Source organism: Harpia harpyja, chromosome 2, assembly GCF_026419915.1.
Source record: "Harpia harpyja isolate bHarHar1 chromosome 2, bHarHar1 primary haplotype, whole genome shotgun sequence".
Classification (NCBI taxonomy): Eukaryota; Metazoa; Chordata; class Aves; order Accipitriformes; family Accipitridae; genus Harpia; species Harpia harpyja.
In genome coordinates this window covers 31333146-31356984 of record NC_068941.1, presented here as the reverse complement: position 1 = coordinate 31356984, position 23839 = coordinate 31333146, and the positions used below count along the sequence as shown (strand labels likewise).

The 23839-nt window shown below is 42.9% G+C and overlaps 1 protein-coding gene across 1 annotated transcript in view; it reads right to left on the bottom strand.

Annotated features, from left to right (window-relative positions):
* Positions 1 to 23839, bottom strand: part of COL25A1 (collagen type XXV alpha 1 chain) — a 335707-nt gene that overhangs the window by 74463 nt on the left and 237405 nt on the right. Inside the window, exons 11-12 of the mRNA XM_052774794.1 lie at positions 5616 to 5642; positions 2884 to 2928 (exon numbers count right to left, since the gene is read on the bottom strand). Coding sequence (XP_052630754.1) covers positions 2884 to 2928; positions 5616 to 5642 — 72 coding nt within the window. The remainder of the gene's footprint in view (positions 1 to 2883; positions 2929 to 5615; positions 5643 to 23839) is intronic.

Below are 23839 nucleotides of genomic sequence, written 5' to 3'. Positions count from 1 at the left end.
TTTATGATCTCATTCCAAGACCTATTGGTCAGACTTGTCAATCGTCTCCGACAATCCACTATTTCAATTAAAGAAGAGGTGAAGGGAAAGGAAAAGGAAAATTACAGAGACACAAATAAGATGGAGATGACCTAACTCTGTATTATTCAACTGCTTAAGGAGAGAGTGAAGCTAATTCACTGCTGACATTCATCGGCTGAAAAATATTTCATTGTCCAGATGAGGAAAGCATTCACACACAAACTTAATTTTAAGCATGTGCTTAACACTCACTGCCTTTTAAACTAAGAAAAAATATTAACTTGGAACTTAGTGCACTGCACATGCTGCTGTTTGACAGAGCGAGCTCACTGATTAAAAGGCTAGCAAGACAGTAAGGCTTTTGTAAAGCCTTTTAACTACGTAACTTCTAAAAGGGGATGACTTGCATCACACATTCGAGTTCAACTATTCTGCAAATCAAGATGAATCTGTATGAGTAAAGCCAGGAGTGCCAGCAGCCAGCTCATAGTACAGCCCAGCTCTTAAAATTACTGCTCTGGTCTTCATTCAACAGTATCTTCTGTGTCACACTGCACCGAGAATCTGTTTTTTCATAGAAATTGGAAGAATGGACCGTTTGGTAGCAAAATATTAGCATGGGAGCCCTAGGCTGCACCACTGTACTTTCTAAGTTTAAATAAATACTGCTTCAGTTTAACTTACTTCTGCCATTATTTCCAAGCTAGCAGAATTTGTTATCTATTTATTAAAAGAGATATCAATATTCAACTTTTCATCTGCTTAGTATTATATGAAAATAATATATTTTCTGCACATAAGGAAGTGCTTGCTAGTCAATATCAACCAACGATTGTGAAAACAAACAAAAGAATGTGACCACATTTCATTTTTATCTGTATGGTTTTTGTCCTGGTATCTAGATTTTAGTTTAGTAAGTAATTTTTTCTTTTCTTAAAGGTCAAAAGTAAAATAGTCCAGCTACACTAAAAATATGCTGATGTCTTTATTAAAGTGGTAACAATTTAAGAATGTCTTTGAATTTTTAGATGTCATAAATATTGAAATAAATCAAATAAACATAAAGCCATAAATTGAAAAAGCTAGGAGCTGGTTTTAAAGCACAACTTAAAGTTGATAAACAGCATTTAAAGATCTGTTTGCATTTTCCTTTAATCAAAGGCAATTGCATATGTCCTTTCTTCCCCATGAAACATGACTGCAGGTAAGTCTATGGGGCCTCCAAAAAATAGACATACAACAACCTTGCCAATACAGCTTAAAAAAATTCCACATCTCCCAAAATGACACTTTAATCATCAGATAAGTTTTGCACATTTGACTTATTTCATCAACATCCATTTTTTGTGCTCATCTGAGTGAAGATTTCTGGCTAGAGTTTGTGTGATGATGCTATTAAAAGTAAGGCTCTTGGATAAAATGTGAATCATCAGTTCTATTCTATTCAATGTGGTTTGCAACTTCACCCTGTCCAGTCTTCCTACATCTTCCTGCACATCCAAAGAAAATCATGCTACAAAGTGTGTTTTCACTGGCTTTTCACTCACACTTTGGTCACAAAAATTACTTGAATTATGTACAGCAACAGCATCTGTGTTGGCAAGTACTGTCTACCATTCACGTTGCAGTTGAATGCAGCTATAAAATATGAAGGAAAAAATCTCAGGTCTTAATGCAAATTGTTTCATAATATTTTCTCATAATTTCTTGTTTGCTATATATAGCTAATTCTAAATATTTTTTCTTTTGTTGTTCCACAGTAGTCATAATACTCTAAATATTTTAAAAATAGGTTCCTAGCATTATCACTAAAGTGAAATAACTGATTATTACATCATTTCTTATAACCACTGTCAAAACACAGGTCTAATACTGTATATTATGCTATTAGAAACAATACATCTTTTTTGTTAGGAAAGAGGAATTAAAATTAAATTATTTGAAACACCTTAGAGCTTTTATTCCTAGGGCTCTTGGGGAGGGAGGCAGAAGAAGGGATTCTATAACATGATCCTTATACACTACCATCTATTGCTGCTTAAACATGGTGAACAACCTGTATCATACATTTTCCTTTTGGTATTCCCTGCAAGTGCTTTTGAAGTTCACTAAGAATGTTAGTGCTTGTTAGAACAGATGGATAATACTGTTTACAGTCAGGGAGGGATATTATTTAAACTTCACCACCCAGATTTGCCAACAAACCTTAGCAATGCTGTGAAACAGCCCTGCTACTTTACTGCGACCTCTCCTTATGGAGGGCTGTTCTGAACTGTGAGTTAAGTTGGTGACGGCACTGAAAGACGACACTGACTTGCCTGAGTTAGCATTTCATCCTGGTTGTGTTCAAGAATATATCTGTTTGATTTATTTCTCTGCATTTTTGTCACCAACTTCACTTTCACATTATTCTCCACCTGTGTTTCCAGTCTCTTTTTTATTCTCTATAGTTGTATTAACAATGTATTCGCACTGTATAAATACCCAATATCAACATAAATGTTTGTATCATGGGACTCAGTTAACAAAAAGTAAAAAAAAAATCTGCAGAAAAACTTAGTTTGTAAATATACTGTCTAAAGTTGCAGACCACTAATACGCATTTCTCTCTGGAACCTATCAGTCATCATCAAATCTGAACATCAGACTTCCAGCTTAATTAATTTACATTTGCTGCTTGTTCAAGTAAAACTAGAAAAAATTACTTCAGAGCACAAATCAGATTGTACAGTCTTTTCCATGAAGCCAATTTGAAACCACAGCTCTGGATGTAAGGTTGCACATTGCTCATGTGAACAAGCCGTAAGTAGCTTTAATCAACGACATAAATAATGCCAGTGCTGACAAAGTCAGTGAACTCACCACTTGTCCGTCTCTCCCTGGAACACCAGGCACTCCGACAGAACCCTGGTGGGAAACAGACGCCAGTGTTTAGCAAATTAAACAGGTCGTGAAACCTTTCATCTCTTAATACAGTACTTAGAAATGATGGTGAATGCTTGCTTATTGTAACTGCAATAAATTTTTCAAAAACTAATTTTTATCCAAGCTAAGATTTCTTTTCAGTTGAGATTTTATACTAATTACACATGTTCTCATGTTGTACATTTTAATGACTGTCCCACTGTATGGCCTCTTCCAGAAACAAACTTCAAGCTGATGGTTGCTTTGTAATATTGTGAATGCTTCAGAAGAAATGTAAGAATTAAAATGCAATTCCATTTTATGCTTTCAATAAATTTTAAGACTGATCCTACACAATCGAACATAGCACCTGAACAAAACGATTAAGGCTTCAAGAGTGATGCTTCAAGCTCAATAACTGGTAGCACCAATCTATCTTAAAGCTTTTAAGAGATAATCTGCAACAATTCAGCCTGACAGTGCAAATTACAGATACCCTTTTAAATTGCATCAGTATTACTGCAATCAAAATTTAAACACCAACACAGGCCAGACAAAGAAGGAAAGCCAAATATTAGCATTGACTTGTAACATTGGAGGAATCTTTTTACAAAGCTCTTACACTAAGTTTCTGTAAGATGGACAATTTTTTTGAAGGAACTTGTGCGACTTGCTACAGATGTTCAGTGAAAACCTGAGGCATGAAGAAAGCAGGAAAACTGCATGTGCTTACACAGCGTTCTCCTCTTTTTATATAATAATGGTGTTGCTCAGCAAGGAAACTGAAAGCATTATTTTTATTTTTCATTTATAAACACCTTATCAGCATACAAAAATGTGATAGCTTTTTGAAGGGCTGGCACCCTGAAAAGAGGCCAGGGGACTGGGAAAGGCAGAGGCTTTGTTGACAGTGAAATGTGCAGTTTCCCAGGACCCTTAAATAAGCACCCTGTGAATCCCTTCATGCCCTGCTTTCTCTCCATCCCAAGAATCAGTGCGTGACATTTCCCCCTCTATTCATATTGGTTAGAGGTTTCTCTAGAAATGGTTTAGCCAAAGGGCACCAACACCCAAAGGGAATGCATCCAGAATGGATGCACATGTTTGTCAATGAATAGAGTTGTGAAATCCTGTGAAACACGAAAAGGAAGCAAGTCATGAGGGCCTCAAAAAACCTCCAACATTTGAATGCCCAGGAGGCTCCAGCTCATAACAGAGCTGCAAATCAGTAAGAAATAATACAATGGCATCCCAGCGTATCTCCATCACCCAAAATGCTCTCCCCTTACTCCCAAAGCTTCCACTTTGGCATTCCTGTTGCTTCTTTTTGCTGGATGCATGGTCAAGACTGCTAGCCACTGCAAAGGGGCCCTAGTGAGCATTTTCACATCTTTGTATAATTTTTCCAGAAAACTAGAAGACAAAGCTCAGGAGCGCATTAAACCATCAGCCTCAATAAACTATCCTATTTATAACTTATGAGACACAGGATGTTAGAAAGTGTAAATAAAGCTGATTCTACCATTCCATGTAAAAGTTTACCATATATTCAAAAGCTCATCAGCATATGGGTTTAGCTGATGCTGTACATGTAAAATACCCTCCTCCCCGAGTCCTAGGGTATAATTTTATAATGGCAACTTAGACATCAGTACAGCTTTACAATGCTGTATTCCTTCATTGCCAAACATGAAGGGTAGTCCTCTCCTTCAGCCTGCAAACTGTGTACAGCTCACAGCTGACAAAATTCCACCAATTCTTATGCTTTGGGATTACATTTTTACACAGCAGCAGGTTTTTCTTTCTTTTCTTCAAAAAGTTCCATTTGAACAGATGCAAGCAAACCTTCACCTTACAGAATATTATCTCAGAAGAAGAAAAACAGAGGTGACAGCCCTCTCCCATATGTTAATACTACTTATGCCTTTCCTCTTTCTTTTTTCTTTATACAAATTAAGCCTGTTTTATTAAATATCTTCCATACAACTTTTTAATCTTTTGAAATCAACTAGAAAATGACTTGCCTTGGTAGTGCGTGGGCGAGATGCTGGAAAAGTGCCACTTACTAGCTGTTATTGCTGATATATCTAGGACTGGTTTAATGGTGTAATTCCATAAATCCTAAACTCACTCCATCAAACTGAGGCAGTCAGCTTTAATGAGCGTAAATAATGCTGAAAGCATTCCCAGGAAGTCAGGTCTCAGGTTACCGAAGGAACAGGAAGACACCGGCAGACCACCTGAACACCGCCAACCAAGCACCATTTATCAGCAACACCTATGTCCTTTGTTTCTGCTGGTCAATTTTTTAGTCATATGGCACTGATCTACTTGAGAAAGGACATGCATTTAATCAGAAACTCTATCTCCCCACCTTTCACAAGGTTTTAACTTTGGTTTTCCTAGTGGTACCAGTGCATGAACAAGAAAATTATAGTGACCTTTTCACCTGAAAGTTAAGCAGACAGATTGAAAACAGTCTGCTCTACATTGCTTGAACTTCCTATGATGGGGGAAATGAGAAATTTGATGTCTCACATCATATGGCTGCATTTTGCAAAAACAAAATTCAGAGCCTAAACTAACTGATTTAATGCGGTGTACAGTAGCTAATTCCATTCACCTTTTCTGCTAGCAATTTGGCACCAGGAGGAATAATCACTTTCACAGTATTGTTGTTTATACTATACCTTTTGTCCTGGAGGCCCCTGAGGTCCCTGCAAAGGGAAAACAATTCAATTAACATTGTAACTCTAGCCAATTTAAACTGAAATGACCAATTAAAACTGTCTTATTGTGTAAGCATTCTGATCCTGGACTGAAACCAGCTGATGTTTTATACATCAAGGAAAAGTAAAACTTTATGCTCAAAATGCACAATGGATCTTTTCTCTTCTCTTTTGGAACTGATCTAGGAACTAACTGGAAGACTCAAATTTTCCCCCCTTCTAATCTTTTCTCTTCCAACCCATCTGGAAATTTGTCAGCATTAAGATGACTGTGGTTTTTCTCTTTCTGATACCAGCTAACAGCCAGTCGTGTGTCCACAGTAATGTATCTGCTCAGCAGCATATAAACAAGGTTTATGCAAACAAGTATTTTTAAGATAGAGAGTGGCATAAGCCTTAAAATCTCCTCACCTTCTAGGTATCAGCATACATGACTATGTTTTACCCAACACATGATCTGTGCCATTATTTGCAAGTTAAGAGAAAAATCATTAAGAATTAACTTCAGGAATCATTAAGAATGCTCTTGGGAAGTAAAGAATCACCATTTTGTCCCCATGACCTGTGAAGGCAGGAAGACATATCTCAATTCAGGAAAGCTTAACTGCTTAATGTCATACAGAAGTCAAAGTCTCATTGATATTAATAGGACCCATTTCTCATCTGGTGTCTCTGAAGTACCCAGGCGGTTTGTGGCCACAGTGGAGAGAGGAGGTAGCAGGGAAATAGATCAGCCAACCATGTCTTTGATATTTTGGTAGTCTGTTTTGGTAAGAGCCAGACCATGTCTGCTGCAGTTCTTACACACTTTTTTTCCCATCTTCCTACTATGGGTGCTGGTGCTATATCAAGCAAAGTGAATTCTAACTCCATGAGGGTGCAAAACAAAAAGCCAAAACTGGAGAATCCAAATCCTTCTGATGCGTGAAAGAATAAAAGAATTCATTGATAGTAGAACTGCAATTATTCAGAAAAACAAAAGGATTGCTGCTTTGACATGCAGGGCCAATTTTATTCTTAAGGTAGTGTGAAGTTAAGCAGAATCCTCCACTGTTAGTAGACACAGGGCTTGTTGGAACATTGCTTGGATGCAACTTTAAACTGCTAACATGTAAAAGCTCCACTGGTGGTAGTTCTGGGTTCTGGATCCACTGATGTGGATGAAAGCCTTGCAGTTTTAAATGTGGATTCATATGTCTAAGGTTGGGCATCAAGCCTTGCAAAAGCATATAGATTAGTGTTGCTTCTTGAAACTTTTGCCCGATTGTCTCAGCAGAACTAGGGTCTTGTAGGCATCTCCTTTTGACTGTAGGGACAGATTTTGTTAATGGAAAGCTACCTGTGAGGTGCAGGGTGACAAGTTTACTCCCTTATCTTCAAAAGGAAGCAAAAGTACCCAAGCACTCAGCACTGGTCATGATCAGAGCAGCGAGTAGAGTGATAATCTGCTTTTTCAGACTAGAGAAAAATCCCCCCAGCCCACTGCATTTCAAAAAAATCTCCTCTTTAAATCAGGTCTTCTTTTCAGTAAGTGCCTGAATTCTAACCCTAAGATTTGCTAGAGGTTGAGGACACCAGTAATACTGAATGTGGTCAATGAAGGTCAGCCTATTTCTTAAGCACTGCTTGCAAACAGTCTCCAAGAAAACTGAAGATAGGGAAAAAACTAGGTAAAACAAATCAAGAGGATGTTGGTAGGTGAGAGTGGCCCATTGGGTAAGGAACCATGGATATAACAACATACTCCACAAACAGGTTTTTTCCCTTTATTCCAGAGAAGGAAGAAAGTTTCTTCCAGTGCCTGACGCCATGGCAGGTGATGAACCAGCAATCCTCCCCTTCTTCTGTGAGAAAGATGTAAATTTGGCTAACATCTTAAAAACTCCAAGAAATTAATGCTCAAACTAGAGCTTTCCTACATCACCATTACTAGAATAGGCTCCAAACGTCTATGTCCTAGGCATCAGTTATCTGTTGACCTTTTGCATATTAACCAGTTGCATTTTGGGGGTATTTCAGGTCTTAAGAAAAATCTGTCCATCAGTAGGCCAGACTGAATACAGAACAACTGATGACTACCTTCATGGCTCATACCTGCTACTTTTATGTCCAAGGAATGGATATTGCCACTTCAGTTTCTAACTACTTAAGAAGCTAATAAAACCTAAAGACATTCAGCTATATTAAATTACCATTTGGGAGCCCTCAATACAAAGTTACTATCTGAAGGTAAAATGATCATTCACTTATTAATACCGTCCCCCAAAGTAAACTGTTAAATGTGCTGCTCTGTTGAGCACTTTGTGCCTGCTGCTTGCAGCTGTCAGCCTGTGGGATGGATATAATTCAAGACATTGCAGATGTCTCCAGGAAAAGACCTTTCCCCAGAATTTCCCCCTCACCGTTGCCATCATTCCAGCTCCTCCAGAGGATTTATTGAATAAGAAAATATTTACATAGAAGCATAGTCTTGCTCTTATTGTGCCTTTAAAATGAATCAGAGAAAAGAAGCAGCAGATACTTATCAATAAATATTTTATACAATTAGCAGTTTTCCATTTCTGGTACTTAAGCCTTTACTCTGACTGGTAAAGGCTCTGGTGTCTCATGCCCATTGAGCTACTATGCTGCTTGATGACCAGAACAGTCCTCAACGATACATCTACCTTCAGAAAAGGTACGCTCAGAAAACCAATTGCAATTAAAAGCTTACCTAAAGTGATACACTTCACAATTTACACATGATAATGTCTTTGAATGTTCAGACTGTAAAACATAGCTGAATAGAAACAATTTTTCTTTAAAGCACTGCTCCCTAGCATTGGGAAAGAAGCTCAAAGCCACTGGAAACTTAGCAGGTCATCCACTGACAGCTTCCATCCCTCCCCCACAAAAGCCTCCCAGCAGCCACTTAAATAGAAAACCTGAAATTAAGTTACTAACAGAAAAAGACTTCAAAAAGCTGTAAAACACTCCGGAATTGCTGTAAAGTGCCTATTTTCTATGTTACCTACATTCTCTGAGCAAGAGACTGACAGGGCTGAAAATTTTAGTTGTGAGAGTTGCCCAGAATAGGAAGATAACTAAATACAATAAAAATTAAAAATAGTTCTCACTGTTTCAGATATCATGAACACTTCAGAAGAACGCTTTGCCATCATGTGCAATAGAGTAATCTAGCTAGGCAGCTATGACAAGCTATTGCAGGGCTTCACTGAATTAGGTTCTCATTCAAATGGCTCCTCAACAGATGGAAAAAGAAGGTGCGTTGCTCCAAAGAAATTCAACGGCTATCTGTTTCTCTGGAGATGAAGAAATAGTTGATAGTTACTTAAGCACTTGGAAAACTGGGTAACCAAGGATAAACAAATGTTCATAAAAGTCTGTGCAATTTTGTTTTTAAAAGGTAAAATATTTCCACTATGAATGCCATTATTCAATCACTGTTTTCTGAAATCAGCAGACCTCCAGAGCTTGTAACATGTCAAAACTTGGCATCACAGAAATGACTGAATGAAGTTGGACACTTCAGTTGGACCTCGACAAATAACTATCTGGAATAAATACAAAAAAAAACCCCTGAAAATATTGACCTAAATGTAGTTAGAACAAATGTTCTGAGTCCAGAATTCTTCCTAGACCTCCCTTCTAATGTTACAATTATATTTTCCTTTTAAGCTTACTCTGTTCATTGTGCTTCAGCAAGCTTCAAAACAAGAAATAATTCTGCCCTGTAAAGGTTAAAGTTGCAGTTTCAAAGCACAGTAATTCAGGGTGTGATACATTAGCAAAAGCCTCTCAAGGTGTTTTTGTATTCAACTTCTAGTGACTCAGTTGCTTAACATTTAAAAAATGTATGAAATAGAAAGCTTGGGCATTTTCAATTTGCAGGTCTGGGGTAGCAGTAATGATTATTTTACAAGGTATCAGAGTTTATGGACAGTGAGCGCAAACACCAAATGAAAATGCCTAACACAAATATAATGAAAAAGTGAATGTTTTTGTATACTGAAAAAGTTATACAGCAAAAACGTCACAATGGTGCAATACACTGTCATACAAAAACTCTCTTATTCCAAAGCTTTGCAACCCCTGCCCCCCCAAAGTCCTGTTTTTCTAAACTTCCATACTTCCTATGTGAAGTGAAAGCTCTTTGTAACTAGAAGGCCTCTAGGAGGTACTGTCTCTATATTTCTGTGGGACAAAAGAAGTTCCAAGACTGTCCCTAAGAACAGGTATTTCCCCTTTGGCGCCTATAAGAATCGTTAAACACTTAGAATAGAATCATAGAACCATTTAGGTTGGAAAAGACCTTTAAGATCATCAAGCCCAACTGTAAACCTGACAATGCCAAGTCCACCACTAAACCATGTCCCTAAGTGCCGTATCTACGTGTATTTTAAATACCTACAGGGATGGTGACTACACCACTTCCCTGGACAGCCTGTTCCAATGCCTGACAACCCTTTCAGTAAAGAAATTTTGCCTAATATCCAATCTAAACCTCCCCTCCACAACTTGAGGCTATTTCCTCTCATCCTATCTCCAGCCACCTGACAGAAGAGACCAGCACCCACCTCACTACAACCCCCTTTCAGGTAGTTGTAGAGAGCGATAAGGTCTCCCCTCAGCCTCCTCTTCTCCAGACTAAACAGCCCCAGTTCCCTCAGCCGCTCCTCATAAGACTTGTGCTCAAGGCCCCTCACCAACTTGGTTGCCCTTCTCTGGACACGCTCCAGCAGCTCAGTGTCTTTCCTGTAGTGAGGGGCCCAAAACTGAACACAGTACTCGAGGTGCGGCCTCACCAGTGCCGAGTACAGGGGGGCGATCACTTCCTTACTCCCGCAAACCAATTTCTTACCAGTCTAACATCATAAAGAACTTAAGAAGAAAACCTGAACTAGCAGATGTACATGAAGAGGAAAGCACAGGTTTCATACAAGGTATTCATCTGCATTTCAGTGGAGCCTGTGTTCTACCTGCTGATCCCATTTTCTGTGTGTAACTGGCACACAGTGTAATTCTGAAAACATGTTCCTGTGTGGTTGAGGAGTGTTTCATAAAGACTGCAATTTCTAGAGTACTAGTATTGAAATCTGCAATGCTTTAGTATTGATGAATCACCTAGATAAAAGAACGACCAGCTAAGAAAACAGATTAACTATGACGGGAAATTCATCTAACTTCTGATTAAGCAGTGTCCCCCTCCCATGCTATCTACCTTAATTGATAAAAAGAGTGGCAATAACTACTAATTAGTGCTCAGGCAGAGCTTCTTATCGTCATTCTCTTAGTCATTGTTGTGGCAGCCATTACTGAATGTCCTGGTTTCAGCTGGGATAGAGTTAACTGTCTTCCTAGTAGCTGGTACAGTGCTATGTTTTGAGTTCAGAGCGAAGAATGTTGATAACACTGATGTTTTCAGTTGTTGCTCAGTAGTGTTTAGACTAATGTCAAGGATTTTTCAGCTTCTCATGCCCAGCCAGTGAGAAAGCTGGAGGGGCACAAGAAGTTGGCACAGGACACAGCCAGGGCACCTGACCCAAACTGGCCAACGGTGTATTCCATACCATGTGACGTCCCATCCAGTACAGAAACGGGGAAGTGGGAGGCAGGGATTCGCCGCTCGGGGGACTGGCTGGGTGTCGGTCGGCGGGTGGTGAGCAATTGCACTGCGTATCATTTGTACATTCCAATCCTTTCATTATTGCTGTTGTCATTTTATTAGTGTTATCATTATCATTATTAGTTTCTTCTTTTCTGTTCTATTAAACCGTTCTTATCTCAACCCACGGGTTTTGCTTCTTCTCCCGATTTTCTCCCCCATCCCACTGGGTGGGGGGGAGTGAGTGAGCGGCTGCGTGGTGTTTAGTTGCTGGCTGGGGTTAAACCACGACAGTCCTTTTTGGCGCCCAACGTGGGGCACGAAGGGTTGAGATAACGACAAACCTGACCAGAGCTTGTTAAAACAAATTTGTTATAAGCATTCATTATATCGGTCTAATAGTTGCTGGTCATTATGTTGATTTATGTGTTCTTAGAGTTGTTGCTCTGGTTTTTAAAGTTCTGTTATGTATCACCTCGCTTGCTGTATGTAGTCCCTCTTCTGCTGCTTATCATCCGTGGGAGGTGGATTAAGGTTTTCGCTTTGATGTATTGTATAACACTGGTTTATGGTATGATAAAGTCGTCGGCTGTGGGATTAATCCGGTACTTGCACCCAGCATTGTCACCTTTATACTGTGGAAGCCATCTGTGGGAAACTATTAATAATTATACCATTTACCTTTCCTCCTTGGAAAACCAGTCTATGGGTGGGATACCTTTCTTCCCCTCTCCTTTCTCCTTCAGTCCAGTTACAATGGTGTTTGAGAATTTTGAAAAATTTGAATACTCTTGGGATGTTGGGACCAGCACGGTCCTAGCCCTACTGCTAGGAATTAGCATGCTTCTGAATGTGGTTCAGCTCTCATTTAAGGTTAAACAACTATTTAAGAAAATCACCCAGAGATCTGCCCCAAGGCTGGATAATTATGAGTGGCAGGGTGTGTGGGGTAGTATGGGCAAGTACCTAGAAAAGTGGGCACCTCCAGTGTTTTGGAAATTCACCCCTGAACAAGTGCAGAATCCAGAAGAACTAGTAAAATATTTGGAAAAGGTATGCTGTCACCCCGGCAGCTCCAGAGAGATACAAATTACTGCAACGTGCTGGGGCCTGGCCCATGCCTATCGAGCCCTGTTCGACACCACTCAGTACCCTCAAGGGGAAGAGAAGGTCTCTGGACCTAACAACAAAACGATGAGCACTGTGGCTATCCAAACCTCAGCGACAGGCACTGCAGCCCCTCCAGCCTCGGCAATGAGCACGGCAGCTACCCAAACCTCGGCAACGGGCACTGAGGTCCCTCCAGCCCCAGCAACGAGCACAGCAGCTACCCAAACCTTGGCAACAGACACTGCGGTTATCCAAGACCCGGCGAGCGGTACTGCAACTGAACCAGTGGACCAACCTGCACCAGTATCAGTTGCCCCCGTACAGAAAAAGAAATATACAAAAAAATCAGTTCGCTTAGCGAAGGATGAAGGCGAACCAGGGTCATCACGGGAACAGGAGGAAGAGGCAGAACCAGAGGTAATAACCCGGTCCCTATCCTTGAGTGAGCTGCGGGATATGCGAAAAGATTTTGGCCGCCGTATAGGTGAGCATATTATCACCTGGCTCCTCCGATGCTGGGACAATGGGGCTAATAGCTTGGAATTAGAAGGTAGGGAAGCCAAGCAGCTGGGATCGCTTGCCAGGGAAGGTGGCATTGACAAGGCAATTGGAAAAGGGACACAAGCCATCAGCCTCTGGAGGCGACTCCTGTCAAGTGTGAAGGAAAGGTACCCCTTTAAGGAAGATGTTATATGTCAATCAAGCAAGTGGACAACCATGGAAAAAGGTATCCAATATCTGAGGGAATTAGCTGTGCTAGAGACAATTCATCATGATCCGGACAACCCACAATTACCCAAAGATCCAGACGAAGTCCAATGCACACGACCCATGTGGCGGAAGTTTGTACGGAGCGCACCATCGTCCTATGCCAACTCACTGGCAATAATGACCTGGAAAGACGAAGAGGCACCGACAGTGGATGAAGTGGCTCGCCAACTCCGTCAATACGAAGAGAATCTCTCCTCCTCCCTACAAGCCTGCATTTCGGCTGTGGAGAAGCTGTCCGAGGATTTCCAGCAATTCAAAGAGGAGATGTCCTGTTGCCCACCTGTAAGGACCAATGTCTCAGCTATTAGGAGTGAGCGCTCCTCTGCCCAAGAGAAAGAATATAGAAGGTACACACCGCGAGGTGCCCTGTGGTTTTACTTATGTGATCATGGAGAGGACATGAGGAAATGGGATGGAAAACCTACCTCGGTCCTAAATGCACGGGTACGTGAGCTGCGAGGAAAAAACACCACAAAAGGGGATTCTACCAGGAAAAATGCCGCTCCGGTTTCCAAACAGAGTAGAAGGGCTGATCTTATTTCTGATCCTCTTGAAGGGACTTCTGAGCCAATTTTACGAGAAGTGAATACTGGATACTCTGACCAGAATTAGAGGGGCCCTGCCTCCAGCCAGGTGGAGGAAAGGGATAACCGGGTCTATTGGACTGTGTGGATTCGATGGCCTGGCACGTTAGACCCACAGGAGTATAAGGCTCTAGTAGACACCGGCGCACAGTGTACTTTAATGCCATCAAGTTATGAAGGGGCAGAACCCATTTCTATTTCTGGTGTGACAGGGGGATCCCAAGAGTTAACTGTATTGGAAGCTGAAGTAAGCCTAACTGGGAATGAATGGCAGAAACACCCCATTGTGACTGGTCCAGAGGCTCCGTGCATCCTTGGCATAGACTATCTCAGGAGAGGGTATTTTAAGGACCCAAAGGGGTATTGATGGGCTTTTGGTATAGCTGCCTTGGAGACGGAGGGCACGGAACAGCTGTCTACCCTGCCTGGTCTCTCTCAAGACCCTTCGATTGTGGGGTTGCTGAGGGTTGAAGAACAACAAGTACCAATTGCTACCACGACGGTGCACCGGCGGCAATATCGCACCAACCGAGACTCTCTGATTCCCATCCACAAGTTGATTCGCCAACTGGAGAGCCAAGGAGTGATCAGCAAAACTCGCTCACCTTTTAATAGTCCCATATGGCCCGTGCGAAAGTCTAATGGGGAGTGGAGACTAACAGTTGACTATCGCGGCCTGAATGAAGTTACGCCACCGCTGAGTGCTGCCGTTCCAGATATGCTAGAACTTCAATACGAACTAGAGTCAAAGGCAGCCAAGTGGTATGCTACAATTGACATTGCTAATGCGTTTTTCTCAATCCCTCTGGCAGCAGAGTGTCGTCCACAATTTGCCTTTACTTGGAGGGGTGTCCAGTACACTTGGAATCGACTGCCCCAGGGGTGGAAACACAGCCCCACCATTTGCCATGGACTAATCCAGACTGCACTGGAAAAAGGTGAAGCTCCGGAACACCTGCAATACATTGATGACATCATCGTATGGGGCAACACGGCAGAAGAAGTCTTTGAGAAAGGGAAGAAAATAATCCAAATCCTTCTGAAAGCCGGTTTTGCCATAAAAGAAGGTAAGGTCAAGGGACCTGCACGGGAGATCCAGTTTTTAGGAATAAAATGGCAAGATGGGCGTCGTCAGATCCCAATGGATGTGATTAACAAAATAGCAGCTATGTCTCCACCAACTAATAAAAAGGAAACACAGGCCTTCTTAGGTGTCGTGGGGTTTTGGAGAATGCATATTCCAAATTACAGTCTGATTGTAAGCCCTCTCTATCAAGTGACCCGAAAGAAGAATGATTTTCAATGGGGCCCTGAGCAACAACAAGCCTTTGAACAAATTAAACGGGAGATTGTTCACGCAGTAGCCCTTGGACCAGTCCGGACAGGACAAGATGTTAAAAATGTGCTCTATACTGCAGCTGGGGAGAATGGCCCTACCTGGAGCCTCTGGCAGAAAGCACCTGGGGAGACCCGAGGCCGACCCCTGGGGTTTTGGAGTCGGGGATACAGAGGATCCGAGGCTCGCTATACTCCAACTGAAAAGGAGATATTGGCAGCATATGAAGGAGTTCAAGCTGCCTCAGAAGTTGTTGGTACTGAAACACAGCTCCTCTTAGCACCCCGACTGCCAGTGCTGGGCTGGATGTTCAAAGGGAGGGTCTCCTCTACACATCACGCGACTGATGCCACGTGGAGTAAGTGGATTGCACTGATCACACAACGGGCTCGCATAGGAAACCCCAGTCGCCCAGGAATTTTGGAAGTGATCACGGACTGGCCAGAAGGCAAAGATTTTGGAATGTCGCCAGAGGAGGAGGTGGCACGTGCTGAAGAGGCCCCGCTGTATAATAAACTGCCAGAAAATGAGAGGCAATATGCCCTGTTCACTGACGGATCCTGTCGCATCGTGGGAAAGCATCGGAGGTGGAAAGCTGCCGTATGGAGTCCTACACGACAAGTTGCAGAAACTGCTGAAGGAGAAGGTGAATCGAGTCAGTTTGCAGAGGTGAAAGCCATCCAGCTAGCATTAGATATTGCTGAAAGAGAAAAGTGGCCAGTGCTCTATCTCTATACTGACTCATGGATGGTGGCAAATGCCCTGTGGGGCTGGCTACAGCAATGGAAGCAGAGCAACTGGCAGCGCAGAGGTAAACCCATCTGGGCTGCCGCACTGTGGCAAGATATTGCATCCCGGCTAGAGAATCTGGTTGTAAAAGTACGTCACGTAGATGCTCACATACCCAAGAGTCGGGCCACTGAAGAACATCAAAACAACCAACAGGTGGATCAGGCTGCCAAGATTGAAGTGGCTCAGGTGGACCTGGACTGGCAACATAAGGGTGAGCTATTTATGGCTCGGTGGGCCCATGATGCTTCAGGCCATCAGGGAAGAGATGCAACATATAGATGGGCTCGTGACCGAGGGGTGGACTTGACCATGGACACTATTGCACAGGTTATCCATGAATGTGAAACATGTGCTGCAATTAAGCAAGCCAAGCGGTTAAAGCCCCTGTGGTATGGAGGGCGATGGCTGAAATATAAATATGGAGAAGCCTGGCAGATTGACTATATCACACTCCCACAAACTCGCCAAGGCAAGCGCTATGTGCTCACGATGGTGGAAGCAACCACTGGATGGCTGGAAACATATTCTGTGCCCCATGCCACCGCCCGGAACACTATCCTGGGCCTAGAAAAGCAAGTCTTGTGGCGACATGGCACCCCAGAACGAATTGAGTCAGACAACGGGACTCATTTCCGAAACAACCTCATAGACACCTGGGCCAAAGAGCATGGCATTGAGTGGGTGTATCATATCCCCTATCATGCACCAGCCTCTGGGAAAATTGAGCGATACAATGGACTGTTAAAGACTACATTGAGAGCAATGGGGGGTGGAACTTTCAAACATTGGGATACACATTTAGCAAAAGCCACCTGGTTAGTCAACACCAGAGGATCTGCCAATCGGGGTGGCCCTGCCCAGTCGGAATTTTTACATACTGTAGAAGGGGATAAAGTCCCTGTAGTGCACATAAAAAATATGTTAGGGAAGACAGTCTGGGTTACTCCTGCCTCAGGCAAAGGTAAACCCATTCGTGGGATTGCTTTTGCTCAAGGGCCTGGGTGCACTTGGTGGGTGATGCGAAAAGATGGGGAAGTCCGATGTGTGCCTCAAGGGGATTTAATTTTAGGTGAGAACAGCCAGAATTAAACTGTATATTAGTTGCTATATAACCCTGCTACTGTATATTATCCTTACTATAATTATGTGCTATATCCATAGTACTATAGTAAGAATCACTTAGATCAAGCAAGAAAAGAACTGTGATAAAACTGAGCAAAGCGCAGTAGTGATGGAACCAGAACTGACTCCAGCATGCAACAATCCAACGGTGCACACCATCCTCCTGCTGCGCCAAATGTCACCTGCTTGTCACACTGCACTGAAGCCCAATTCTGCTCTACCGACTGAGAGGACTTTGCACCATCCCTCCTGCCCAGAAAGACTGGTATGACAGATGGAGCCCAGAGTCGGAAACTAAATGAACTCAATGAACATTTTATGAACATGACCCATGAACTAAAGGAATGATATCTCTGTGTGTGTATACATATATATATATATCATTGCTCATATGTCTTAAAGGGATGGAAAAGTGATGATTGATCAGGATGTAACTAAAGGTATGGGAACTGTGCATGACGTCAATGGTATAGAATAAGGGGTGGATACTGTCCTGGTTTCAGCTGGGATAGAGTTAACTGTCTTCCTAGTAGCTGGTACAGTGCTATGTTTTGAGTTCAGAGCGAAGAATGTTGATAACACTGATGTTTTCAGTTGTTGCTCAGTAGTGTTTAGACTAATGTCAAGGATTTTTCAGCTTCTCATGCCCAGCCAGTGAGAAAGCTGGAGGGGCACAAGAAGTTGGCACAGGACACAGCCAGGGCACCTGACCCAAACTGGCCAACGGTGTATTCCATACCATGTGACGTCCCATCCAGTACAGAAACGGGGAAGTGGGAGGCAGGGATTCGCCGCTCGGGGGACTGGCTGGGTGTCGGTCGGCGGGTGGTGAGCAATTGCACTGCGTATCATTTGTACATTCCAATCCTTTCATTATTGCTGTTGTCATTTTATTAGTGTTATCATTATCATTATTAGTTTCTTCTTTTCTGTTCTATTAAACCGTTCTTATCTCAACCCACGGGTTTTGCTTCTTCTCCCGATTTTCTCCCCCATCCCACTGGGTGGGGGGGAGTGAGTGAGCGGCTGCGTGGTGTTTAGTTGCTGGCTGGGGTTAAACCACGACACTGAAGTACAGAGGTTACAATGCCAAAGACTATTCCTGAGATTTCCTGCAAGTTAAGGCCAATGCAACTGTATTAGGGAAAAAAGAACAGTTGCTGTGAAAGGCACAGGCTGAGAATTTCCACTTCATCTGCTAGTTCTTAGTAAACTTTTGCAGCCAAACAGCTTAAGAACAACACCTTATAAAATTTACTATGAACATGCTACCAGAATGAAACAAAGAAGGCTGCTGCAGAACTCTGGCCATTGAAAATAAAATCACAATTAGTAGTTTCCCAGAGGAGCTATGAAGATTCACACCAGCTGAGGATCTGGCCTTGACCGTTGGCCTGAAAGACTGAATTGAAGCCAGCAGCAGTTCCCAGTCAGTTCTGCCTGGTCCCTGTGAGTTCATTTTGTTCATTTTAACATAAGATGAAAAATGGATATTAATTCATTTTAAAGATGTGACATTTTGCAGACTTAACTGCAAGGTTACACTTTTCCACTGTCTTTCACAAAAAAGGCAATATCCTTTGGAATAACATCCTTCTTATTCTGAATAACTAGTAAAAGCAGTAACATTAGGTCTTACTTTCTTGAACAGATGCCCAGCAAGACTGTATAAGCACAAAACTACTAGTTTGGAAAACAATACATCTTAAAACAGAGGGATTTTGCATTTGGGTTAATCATTATAGTATAGATTTCTTTTGCAAAGAGACACCTTTACCTGAATTCTCTGGTTATTCTGAAGTGTTCTGTTCATGCAAAACATCTGTAAAATTACTTATCTGTCTTTAAAGCCAATTTGGGGGGATAAAATAATATACGGGTTTTTTTCAGTGGCAAGAAGTGGTTGATTCACACACTGAACATGTTTAAATTTACTTCTTTTCCAAGGAGTTGAAAACATTGTAAATTTTGATCTTCCAAATTTTTATTACTATGCACTACTTTAAACTATTTTAAACATAAAAGCACGAAGCACTCTCCCACATGGAAATTAGAAACAAAAACAGCCCATGTACAGCTTCTATCCTATTGCAGCTCATGAATCTGAAAATGTCGATCTATCAGTGTCAGTCTTTGAGATTTCTCATCACTGACTCACTTTAAGTTCTCATGAATAGTCTGCAAGCAGAAATCCTAGCCCTTGGGTAGAAAAGAATCACAAATTCATTTATAATTCATTCTGAAAGTGAGAAGATAAAACAGAAAAACTCTTGTATGGTATTTAAGAGTCCTTATCACCAGGAAGAGCAGTTAAATGGCATGGGAAGAAAGATGAAATATGAGAGGCAGTACACAACTTTACTGAAAAGGTTGAAAGCTAAGGAAACTACTGGCCTTCCCTCTTGCATAGCGTACATTTTGCTAGTTCCACATAACATTTCAAAACTTAATCCCTTTGGTCGCCCCACTGCTTGGCCTCCCTCTGAATTCTCTTAATCCTTTCTGCACAGAGGAATGATACCTTCAACTCTTGTAGAAAGTAGATCTGCAGGGCTTTCAAGTGCCATGGAAACCAGACACAAATTACAACTAACTAGTCATTCTTACATTCCTTTCTAACATTAAAGATGCATACAGTCACACCTTTCTAACTTAAACCTAAGCCTCCATTCTTACCTAAAAAGAAATTGAACTCTCTTGGCTCAAAGAGAAAACAGATTCTTCCTGACACAGCAACATATAGAGCCAAAAAACCCTTGCGAACAGCTCTCCCAAACATCTGAACCGCAAGGATAGAAGAGCAATAGAAGCACACTGGCACTCCAACAATCTGGAAAGATTTTCAACAGGGAATGAGACCCCTGTAAGCAACGACTAGCTTTCCTAAACTTCTCCTCCCACCACTCTGCCCCAACCCACACATACTTACATTGGAAATTGGGAAAAAGAGAAGCCATTCCCTGTCTTCAAGGCAAATATCCCTTGTGTACCTAAGACAGGCTGAGCTCTCTTGTGCCAAATCAGAACTCATGCCAGAGAACTTAAATGTCATTCTCTGTATATGGTCCAAGCAAACCTCCCCTGCCTGAGAGGCAAAAAGGTTATTACTGCCCTCTCTCTCAACATCGTCTGAAACATAGAATCATAGAATCATAGAATCATTTCGGTTGGAAAAGACCTTCAAGATCATCAAGTCCAACCATTAACCATGCCCACTAAACCATGCCCTGGAGTACCCTGTCCACTCGCTTTTTGAATACCTCCAGGGATGGTGAATCAACCACTTCCCTGGGCAGCCCATTCCAATGTTTGACAACGCTCTCAGTAAAAAAATTTTTCCTAATATCTAACCTAAATCTCCCTTGCCTCAACTTGAGGCCATTTCCTCTTGTCCTATCTCCAGACACCTGACAGAAGAGACCAGCACCCACCTCACTACAACCCCCTTTCAGGTAGTTGTAGAGAGCGATAAGGTCTCCCCTCAGCCTCCTCTTTTCTAGACTGAACAACCCCAGATCCCTCAGCCGCTCCTCATAAGACTTGTGCTCAAGGCCCCTCACCAACTTGGTTGCCCTTCTCTGGACATGCTCAAGCAGCTCAATGTCTTTCCTGTAGTGAGGGGCCCAAAACTGAACACAGTACTCGACGTGCGGCCTCACCAGTGCCCAGTACAGGGGAACAACCACCTCCCTGTTCCTGCTGGCCACACTGTTCCTGATACAGGCCAGGATGCGATTGGCCTTCTTGGCCACCTGGGCACACTGCTGGCTCATATTCAGCCGGCTGTCAACCAGCACCCCCAGGTCTTTCTCTGCCGGGCAGCTTTCCAGCCACTCTTCCCCAAGCCTGTAGCGCTGCATGGGGTTGCCGTGATCGAAGTGCATGACCCGGCACTTGGCCGTGTTAAACTTCATACAATTGGCCTCAGCCCATCGATCCAGCCTGTCCAGATCTCTTTGTAGAGCCTCCCTACCCCCAAGCAGATCGACCCTGCCTCCCAACTTGGTGTCGTCTGCAAACTTGCTGAGGGTGCACTCAATCCCCTCATCCAAATCATCAATAAAGATATTAAACAGAACGGGGCCCAACACCGAGCCCTGGGGAACACCACTCGTGACCCGCCGCCAACTGGATTTCACCCCATTCACCACGACCCTCTGGGCTCGTTCATCCAGCCAGTTTTTCACCCAGTGAATAGTGCACTTATCCAGGCCACAAGATGCCAGCTTCTCCAGGAGTATGCCATGAGAGACAGTATCAAAGGCCTTGCTGAAGTCTAGGAAAATAACATCGACAGCCTTTCCCTCATCCACTAGGCGGGTCACCCGGTCATAGAAGGAGATCAGGTTGGTCAAGCAGGACCTGCCTTTCGTAAACCCATGCTGACTGGGCCTGATCCCCCTCTTATCCTGGAGTTGCCTTGTGAGTGCTCTCAAGACAAACCGTTCCATAATCTTTCCCGGTACCGAGGTCAGGCTGACAGGCCTGTAGTTCCCCGGATCCTCCCTCTGACCCTTCTTATAAATGGGAGTCACATTGGCAAGCCTCCAGTCCTCTGGGACCTCCCCTGTTGACCAGGAACGCTGATAGATGATGGAGAGTGGCTTGGCAAGGACCTCAGCCAGTTCCCTCAGTACTCTTGGATGGATCCCATCAGGTCCCATAGATTTGTGAGTGTCCAGATGGCGTAACAGGTCCCTAACTAATTCCTCCTGGATTAAGGGGGGTATGTTATGCTCTTCATCCTTACCTTCCAGCTCATGAGGTGGAGTACCCTGAGGATGACTGGACTCACTATTAAAGACTGAGGCAAAGAAGGCATTAAGTACCTCGGCCTTTTCCTCATCACTGGTTGCTACGTTCCCTTCTGTATCCATTAAAGGATAGATATTCTCCTTGGGATTCTTTTTACTGTTAACATATTTGTAAAAACATTTTTTGTTGTCCCTTACACTAGTGGCCAGATTTAGTTCCAGCTGAGCTTTCGCCTTTCTAATTTTCTCTCTGTATGATCTAACAAGATCCCTGTACTCCTCCCAAGTTGCCCGCCCTTTCCTCCAGAGATGATAAACTCTCCTTTTTTTCTTAAGTCCTAGCAAAAGCTCCCCATTCAGCCAGGCCGGTCGTTTTCCTCGGCGGTTTGACTTGCGGCACATGGGAATAACCTGGTCCTGAGCCATTAAGATTTCCTTTTTAAAGAATGTCCATCCCTCCTGGACCCCTTTGCCCTTCAGGACCGTCTCCCAAGGGACTCTCTCAACCAGTGCCTCCAAGAGGCCAAAGTTAGCCCTCCGGAAGTCCATAGTGGTGGTTTTGCTGACCACCTTCTTTGCCTCACCAAGAATTGAAAATTCTACCATTTCATGGTCACTAAGCCCAAGACGGCCTCCAACCATCACACCTCCCACCAGTCCTTCCCTCTTTGTAAACAACAGGTCTAGCAAGGCTCCTCCCCTGGTTGGCTCACCCACCAGCTGTGTCAAGAAGTTATCTTCCACACACTCCAGGAACCTCCTAGATTGTTTACTCACTGCTGTGTTGTATTTCCAGCAGATGTCTGGAAAGTTAAAGTCCCCCACAAGGACAAGGGCACACAATTCTGAGACTACTGCCAGCCGCTTGTAGAATGATTCATCCGTCTCTTCAACCTGGTCAGGCGGTCTATAACAGACTCCCAGCACAATATCTGTCTTATTGGCTTTCCCTCTCATCCTCACCCATAAGCACTCCACCTTGTCATCAGAATCGTGTAGCTCTGAACAGTCAAAACATTCCCTAACATAGAGAGCCACCCCACCACCTCTTCTACCTTGCCTGTCCCTTCTGAAGAGCTTGTAGCCATCCATTGCAGCACTCCAGTCATGGGAGTCATCCCACCATGTTTCCGTGATGGCGACATGATTTTCTTTTTCTTTATTGACACGGAACTTCATTACAAATTAAGGAGAACATGGCAGTAGATTCGCAGTTGGAGTAAATTGCCACGTCTTCACTAGAGCTACTGGATTTCCAATTTCACTGAAAAGAGAACATGAACATTCCCAGAACTCCAAATGCATTCAAATTATTTCAACTTTTTGTGAATCAGGGCACACATTATTTGAGTAGGTCACAAGTTACTCAACACGTGTAGTAGGCTTCTGGTACATTCTGAGACACAAGCCGGAAAACATTGTTATCTCATTATCTACTATCTTGTGCTCTTCAAGAAATTTATTGCACTTCTTGTAAGAAGAGAAAATAGAAAACTAAGTAATTTCAAGCTGTGCCATTCTTGGTTCCCAGGTTAAAACCGAGTTTACCAGCTCTATCGACAACCTGTACCTTCATCTACAAATACCACGGCATGTTACCAAATACAGGTGTTAAAAATGCTTTTGAAAGAGAAAAGCTTCTATCCCCTTTATTATAATCGGGCTTGCAGCTCTTCTTAACTTGAACAGCACCATGGCACTTAAAGCTGCTGAGAGTGTGATCCTATAGGCTACGAACAGCCTTCAGCTTCCACAACCTTCAGCAAGTACATCCAAACTGTAGGGATTGTTTCACAGCATCTGGTGCTCTCCTTGGCTCTATCCTGCCTCCATCCTGGACAAAGAACCAGAGTACATGCCACAGTACTTGCTTCTTACTGGAAAGGGCCTTGGACATGTGGGGAAGTAGGAAACCACTGTACACCCCAACAAGTGGACCTCTGGAAGACCAGGACTGGTAGTTCCTTATGGGACCCACTGACTTCACAGTTTCATTTTCATCAGGAAGAAAAAAACAGGAAGCTAATTCAGGCTTCAGACTCTTGGTGTGAAACAGAGGCAAGTCCTTACAAAAGAATTCCTGCAGAATTAACCTAGAAGCTCCTCTGGGC